We start from the raw sequence: 7,744 nt of genomic DNA, 5'->3' as shown, positions 1-7,744 counted from the left end.
TACGGTCCTTTCTTTTTAATAAAAGTTTACAAAATACAGCGCCGCCTGCTTGTGTATGCCCCTGAAGTAAAACTCTTGTCTCAGCAGGTGACCGAGGAAGCTCATCCAGCTTGCTTCCAGAACACCCAGTGTGCTCTCCCACCCGCCCTTCTACTCAGAGTAAAGCTTGTTCCCGAGGCTGCTGGGTGAGGGCAGGATCCAACCCAGAGATGGGTAGAACACCCCAGGAAACTGCACGGGGGAGGGCCACGGCCAGGGCATGTTCCTGCAAGTGATAAGTAGCTATCTTCTGACTTCTGAACTCGTGGGTCCAACTGTGAGCCAGGACAGGATCAACAGGCACCTGGTGCCAGCCTACAGTGTTCCCAGAAACTCCATGGAGACTGGCTCTGCCCAAGGGCATTCCTTCTGTACACCCTCTCAGATGTGAGCGCACGTGTTCTACAGTAGTTTGACAGAGGTCCTAGGAAACTAACATGGAACTGGGAAACAGTGCCACAGAAATTCTCAAGTTCTAGTACCAAAGCAAACCAGTAAGAAAATGTAAAATGTCTCATAAAGGTACAAAGTACTGCTTTTAGCAGACGTCGTTATTAAAGAATGCCATTTTCAGGTTGCGTGGAGAAAAGATCTTTTTTTGTGGAATGGTGATATAATGCCCGTTCCCTTGGAGGGGTGTCTTCAGAAACAGGCTGTAGGTAATCAGGCGGCCCTGTCTGCTGCCGGACGTCCCTGAGAGCTGAGAGGAAAGTGGTCATCAGGTATGAGTGTTTGACACTAGAGAGACCTGGAGAGGTACACCGCACACCCCGGAGCCCCTCAGCACTCTCCTCCTTGGTCTGCCTGTGCAGTTCAACCAGAGATACATCCAGTAGAGAGGGCTGAGGACAGAGGCCTCCAGTCTTCCAGCTGCCCCTGGTGGATTTTACAAGTTTCCACCCTCAGAGCTGCTGCTGGGCATTGCCCCAAGTACCATGATGAAGGGTGAACATTCTAAATGTCTTGTTGTTCAAAGGTAACTACAGCCTTCCTTCAGAGGTTTCTGTCCTTCTAAAGAGCTGATGGACAGTCTTCTGGGCCCTCTGGCATCAGGCCCTGTTAGTTTGTAATGATGCCTTTCCTTGAGTGCCACAGAACCTATTATCTGTCCCCATAATACCAGCCAAGGCTGCAGCCCACCTTGGCGGGGTGGCACCACATTGTCCTGATGCCTGTCACTGATGTGTGGTTTTCCACACAGACTCTCAAGATTGTACCCTATCCCATCCTCTCCCTTCCCCTCCTCTCCCCTCCCCTCCCCTCCTCTCCAGACTACAAAGCAGATCCCTGAACACCTCCTCCAGCCACTGCCTTACCATTTTCTCCTGGGCACACACATAGAGCCCTTCCTGAAATGCCTGGTTACTGAGCAGAAGGTCCAGGTCCAGACAGGCCTGCTCTCCCTCCCTGGTAAGAGAGGGGTAGGAACAAGGCCCCTTTCCTATCCACACCTCTACCCTTGCTGGGCCCTGCTGTGATCATCTGATGGGCTGGCTGCAGAAGGACCCCCTCAGCCTGAGAGAAGAGCCACTCCTCAGATCTTGTAAGTGCCCTGCCAACCTCTACCCAACTCAGTGACAGGCATGCTGGCCTCTCACCTCCCATCCCTCTGTCCTTGGGTGCTCTTAGTTAACAGTTCTGGTCCCTAACACACTGGGGACCGGGGCCTCTGGCCATGCTCACCTTGGTCTGAATCAGGGCTTTGCAGCGATGTAGGTGGAAACCACTGACTGCCAGCAGCTCCTCCGGCTTTCTGAAGTCAGACCCTTCCACAGCATGGCCCTGGCCTCCAGAAAGGCTCTACGGAGAGAAACCCGTTACAGCATCACCACGTTCATTTTCAAAGAGCACTAGCCTTGATTCTGGACGACTTGGGTCCCTTGGGGTCAGGCCCTTGCCTCCCTCCCGGCCCCGCCTGCTGCCTGCTGACCATCACGTGGCTCAGGAGCCCCCAGAACTGGGATCCGCCTCAGCCTTCCAGCTGTGGCTTGACTGTGTTTCTAGAAACTGAGGTGATGTGAATGGAATTCCTAAGTCCATATGATAACTGCATTTAGAGGGAAGCTTTGGGGAGTGATTGGGCGCAGAGGAGGTTTTCAGAACGACGTCTCTGTGGTGGCATTAGCATGCCTCGGTGAGCACGGTGGCGAGAGCTAGCATGCCTGCTGGGTCTCACCTCATGCTGCCTAGCCATGTTATAAGGGAGCAAGAAGCCGACGCAGGCACTAGCACCGTGTTTTTGGATGTTCAGCCCCCAGAACTATGACCCACATGAATGTGTAAATGTTATAAACTATCTGGTCACAGGTTGTTGTTCTAGCAGCAGAGAAAGGACTAAGACACTGCTCGACAGAATGTCCTCACGGCCGCTTCACCTCCGGGGAGGACCAATTGCCTGCAGCCTGCAGTCCCCCTGGAGCCTGCTATCAGGGGCCCTGTTTCCCAGCCTCAGATTGAGTTTTTCCTGCATCATAAGGCCAGGCTGACTTCCTAGGTGGGGTGTAGGTGGGCAGGGGCTTGGGAAGTGTTCTTCCCTCCTCCCAGTTCCTCACTCCCTTCCTGACTAGCCTAGTGGCCTTGGGCTGGTAAGGTAACCAGTCCACATTGTTGTCCTCACCAGGGCCAAGCCACCTCCTTCTTGGCTTCTTTAAGTTTCCCTATTTAAAGCTTTGCATACTATTTAAGAACAAAAAGACTTTAGCCACCTGGCCTCTTCTGGCAGGGAGCTTCACTCTGGAAACTCAGGAGCTTACCTCACTTACTTCACTGTGTACAGCTGTCCTCTGGCCACTTCCTGAGCCTTTCTCTCCTGCCACTCTGCCCTGGACGTGGCTGGCTCCTACCTCAGGCATCAGGGTTTCTTCCTGGACCACCATATGTCTAAGGGGCCACCTGGTGGCTTCGACCCTCACCTAAGGGACCTCTCAAGGAAAACACCAAGCCACCGCCATGTTGCTTTATGTGTCTCAAATGTGCCCAATCCCACACAAGCCACGTATTCATATAGAACTTGCCCTCATCCCCTCCCCTGGCCCTACACACACCACCTGTCAGCAGGCACCCACCTCCTGCCCATCCTTCTCCACCTGCTTCTGCTTCCTTTAGCATCTCACCCACAGGGTAGCACTTCCTGGCATTCTGCTGCCGACACAGCAGCCCCTCCTTCCACTAACCCCTGGTCCACATGTACAGTCTCCTCACGCCTGTTGGTGTACACTCCTGTGGGGTCCTCCACACGTCTACAGATAGCATGCTACCCAAGAGAGGCAGGACATCCCTCTGCCCTCACACCATGCTCCAGTCTCATTCTGAGAAATGAGTGATACCAAGACCTTGTGAAAGATGGTCTTCCCAGTGCTGAGAGCAGGCAGGTATCCCTACTACAGAGAGTCTCTGTTCGACACCACCCACCCTGTCCCAAGTGTGTCATGCGAGTGTGGCTGGCACAGTGCAGCGTCTACCTCCCTGTGGCCATTTCTTAAATAGGAAAAGATTCCCACAGGCTCCCATGCTGGGGGCTTGTGGTCAGCTGATGGCTTTTCAGAAGTGATCGGATCTGAGGGCTCCGTATTCCTGCATGGTATTAATCCGCCATGTGTTCATAATCCAACAGCATTATGGAGAAGTGAAGGGAGTTTTAGGGGTAATTCTGGTCTAAGAACGTGCAGCATGGGAGGTGTGTCCTCGAGGGGTACAGCTGGCTTGGATTGCTGTAGTAATGGCTGCCTGTTACTGTTTCTCTGCTTCCTGTCCACTCCGACACCCTTCTGTGACACCCCTCATCTCACCATAGGCCCAGAAACATGGAACCGGCCCACCACAGGGTGAAGCTGCTAAAACGTGAGCCAACATAAATCTTTCTTCTCCAGTTATTTTGCTTGGGCATGTCACCACAGCGAGCAGAACCCGGCTGCCACCCAACCCAAGCCTCCTCACCTTCTGAGCAGCGTCTACACCAAGGACAGGAAGGAGGTTTTCCCGACAGTGAGATTCACTCCAGAGACACCTCGAAGCAGACACGGTGTCGGTGTTCTGAAGGGCTCGCCAGAGTTTCCTAGATTCAGAACTGGGAGAAAGACACAGTCATGACAAGACACTTGAAAGTCTCCAAAGGATCCCTGAGGCTCAGCCCCAGCTCTCTCTTGTTAACCCAGCATTCACTATCAACATGTCCTCCCTCAGATCTGTCCACATGTGCCCTGCCTATGCATCTTCTCAGAGAAGCCCTGAGGCCAGAGTCACTGGTGTTACTCAAGCAAGTGACAGCTGTACTGGCCACAGATTGGATGCTCACAAACTAGGATGCATGCTCAGGAGAATCAGTGAAGAAGCACATACAGGAACGTGAATTGTGGATGTGGGTACTGTGTACTGTAACGTGCCAAATGCTGGTTATCTCCTTCTTCCAAACACTCAAGTGTTTCTGAACATACAAGAGTGTTCCACCCTAAAGTAACACCATGTGTCTACCCTTGCCAAGCCTGACACCTGGGCCACCTTGGGCTGCTAAAGAACTTGTCAGTGGCACAGACACCACCAGCCTGCTGGGGCTCTCCAAGGGCAGCTCTCCCCATAGGCTATGCTTTACAGGAGCACCAGACAGCTGGGCACTGTTGGTCAAAGGCTTTGGGACCCCATGGAGGGTCTTCAGGGCAGGTTCTGGGTTGTCCCTGCATGGTGGTCAAAATAGATATGACAAGAGCCCAGAGTCTGACAAGGTTCTGAAAATGCCCAGGTATGCAGAGAAGCACACCAGCCAGCATTCCTTGGGCCGTGGGTGACAGAGCCTTCTCCCCTACCTTCTCTTCACTCAATGCCTCAAGACAATTTCTCTCTTGTCAGGCCCTTAACATTGTTACTGTCAGTTGAGAGCATGTCCCTACCATGGACAGCCAAACACAACTATGTGTGACTTTTCTCCAGAGGCACAAACAAGACAACCCTGAAGATCAGCGGCTGTTCTTGAGGTGCTTCCTATGATTGTGGCTGAGGGTCAGAGGGTGTCAGGGACCACTGAGCCAAGTCGCCAGCAACAGTCAGAGAGGTCACACCAGGGGCACTACTGGAGTATCCATCTGTGCTGGCAGGCCCCCTGGGATGCTGTGGCCCACAGGTGGCTACAGGGACACTGTACCCTCTGGGAACAACCAGAAAGCTTTGTGAAACCACATTAGCGCACAAGAAATGAAGTCACAGTGTTAACACGTTAGTTGTGTTCTAAGTTCATTACCATAGTCTAGGCACAGGTATGGTTTCTTCGTTGCTTATTTCTAAGAAACGGTCCAGAGAACAAACGTCTTCAGTTGCCTGTTCCACTGGGACTTCTTGAAATGCATGCCTAAAAACCTTCTCATAGCTGACAACGGACTGGAAAGGAAGAACATCCCAATGTTAGGTGCAATGTATATACATTTAGGTAACCTTATTCCAAATGGTCCACTCTAACATACATGTTTGTTTGTTGTCCCTGGTTGGTGTTGCCATCACTGATGACCAATGATGTCGTGCCTCAGAATCTCCAGGCTATGTAAAAACACAGTGAAAAACCACAGGCTTGCAACATCTAAAACTGTGTCGGGGACACGTGGTGAACACCATCCCTGTTTCCCATGTCAAGGGAAGTCTGTGTGAGTGATAGGGGGAAACATACTTCACCGTGGACAGCTTTGGATCAGGTGGGGTGGTGTGGTCAGTCTGAATCAGGTGGTGGCAGAGAGGGGGACTGGCAGGTGTTTAGGTTTCGGGTGAGGGTCACCTGTGCCTGTGGGTGCTGCAGCTCAGCTGGGTGCACTCCCCTACAGTCAGCCAGTGTTTTCTGTAAACTTCCCATCATGCATAGGTGTTTCCTAACACTTCAACCGAAGTGGAGAAAGTGCTCGCTTCAGAACGAATGTTAAGGTTACAGGGGGAGTGGCTCTCACTGGAGGTCTCAATAGCAGGCTACCCAGGCCCCGCCCCCACCCACCCCCCTTTCTTTCTACGTATGCTCATCTGTGTTTGGGGTGAACCACTGGGGAGGAGAATGGCTCAGAGGCAGTCACGGAGGCAAAGGTGTGCTCATCTCTGAGGGCTGTGTGGGATGCTGTGTAAGTCCCCTGATCAAGCCCTCTATTCCCCCTCTTTTTGTTTGTCTTTCAAGACAGGGTTCCTCTATATAGCCCTGGCTGTCCTGGAGCTCGCTCTGTAGATCACCTGGTCTCGAACTTGGAGATCCGCCTGATTCTACCTCTTGAGTGCTGAGATTAAAGGCGGGTGGTACCCCGCTTCCTTGTCCTCCTCTTAAGAAGAGGACAGCCAACCACACAGCAAAAGACAAACTAGGTGAGAAGAGACGACTCCAAGGCTAGCCAGACCTCCGCATCCCCAGTGCGCAGAGGCCTGGGCAAAGTCTAACGGCTATACAAAATACTTCCCACTCAACCACAGAAATACCTCTGAAGATGGGCCAGCAGCAATTCCTGTCACCCAGGGTCCACCCTGCTGCACCTGGCAAGAACCGCCCTCTTTGGGGACTGAAGGGGTTCTCAGCGGCTGACATTCCGCGGCTCTCCGCAGGAGTTCAAAAGATTGAGAAAACTGCTCAGACTTAGCTGAAGACTCCCGGAAGCCTTCGAACTCTCCCCACCCGCCGCTGAGCTCCCCTGGGTGTGGACGGTTGAGAGAGCAGGTGGGAAGACCCTCATCCAGCCTGGAGCTGTTAGCGTTCCCGTCCAGCAGAATCGCGGGACCGTCGTAGCAGATCCTCCTCCGTTCCAAACCATCACCACTCTGTCCTCCAGCTGTCTGGTGGAGGGACCCCTCTCCAGGTTCCTCTGCGAGGTCACTCACTGACTCTCTCCCCACCTCCTGCCCGCCTTGCATCTTGGTGTGGCCAGGCCAGCCGACCCGAAGGAAAGCTGCTCAGAAAACATGCAGCAGCTGAGCTGGAGCTGCCCAGGGCTTCCTGGGAGTGTTCACGTGCCTCTGTGGAGTCGACCCCTCCTGGCACGCGCGGGTGACTAGTCTGGCACGGGGGCGTGTCCTAGGGCCAAACAAGTGAGGCGAAGGAGGGCCTGTGGGTAGACATACGTCCTGGTGGATGAGCAGCAGAACCGAATCTGCGAGGCCGGAGGCTGAGGGCAGGGAGCTCGGGGGATCGCGTCCCAGACGGGAGTCTAGCAGGCTCCGGGGCCAGGTCCGAGGCACAGACAGAGGGAGTCCTGGGCTCCCAGAGGCCCGCAAGGCGCGCACCCACCTTCGCCGCCGCGACGCGCCTCCCGGCGCCAGGCGCGGAGATACCTACAGTCAGCTTAGCCCGCAGCCAGCGCCGCGCGTTGCCCGGCAACGATGCGCGCCCGCAGGCTTCCGGCGTGCTTCAAGTGTCGTCAGCACGCCACCGTGTGGCGTGGCCAACAGCGCCCCGCCCATGCCCATCCTCTCCGGACCGCCAACTTGTGGAGGTGGGGATGCTGGCTGCACTGCAGTGGGACCCAGCCTGCTATCGTGACCGGCCTTTCTGCCTCCCCTCGCCCTACAAATGTCGGTGGGAGCTGTTCTCTTTTTATTATGGCGTCCAGTGCCTGTGTGTCCGATGTGTCCGTCGCACACCTGGCCCGGGAGTAAGTCCACTGCTACGGTGCTGGCCCCTCATCCCACACCTTCCGGTCCTGGTTCCTTGCGCTCCTATTGGATGCTTTCTCAAGACTGGAAGCTATGGGGAAAAGTC

At 54.3% G+C, this 7,744-nt stretch overlaps 1 protein-coding gene across 1 annotated transcript; it reads right to left on the bottom strand.

The window, feature by feature from the left end:
* Clba1 (clathrin binding box of aftiphilin containing 1) lies at positions 1-7,315 on the bottom strand. The gene is made up of 5 exons (XM_028764553.1): positions 6,472-7,315; positions 5,270-5,406; positions 3,976-4,105; positions 1,723-1,839; positions 1-739 (listed from the first exon to the last, which is right to left on the bottom strand). Exons 1-5 carry the CDS (start codon positions 6,898-6,900, stop codon positions 578-580), a joined length of 975 nt encoding a protein of 324 aa, XP_028620386.1. The 5' UTR covers positions 6,901-7,315; the 3' UTR covers positions 1-577.
* Between the last annotated feature and the right edge of the window lie 429 nt (positions 7,316-7,744).

The sequence above is a fragment of the Grammomys surdaster genome, unplaced genomic scaffold, assembly GCF_004785775.1.
Source record: "Grammomys surdaster isolate TR1022 unplaced genomic scaffold, NIH_TR_1.0 144, whole genome shotgun sequence".
NCBI lineage: Eukaryota > Metazoa > Chordata > Mammalia > Rodentia > Muridae > Grammomys > Grammomys surdaster.
The sequence above is the reverse complement of the archived record's forward strand: the minus strand, read 5'-3'. Positions and strand labels throughout refer to the sequence as shown.

Bases quoted from the DNA above. Each gene is read 5' to 3' on its own strand.
- Clba1 (XM_028764553.1), bottom strand. From the start codon at position 6,900: ATGCAAGGCGGGCAGGAGGTGGGGAGAGAGTCAGTGAGTGACCTCGCA. The intron at 5,407-6,471 runs GTATTTCTGTGG...CTTCCTTTCCAG, and splicing joins CTGCTGGCCCATCTTCAGAG to TCCGTTGTCAGCTATGAGAA. The intron at 740-1,722 runs GTGAGCATGGCC...CTTTCCTCTCAG, and splicing joins AAGCCCTGATTCAGACCAAG to CTCTCAGGGACGTCCGGCAG.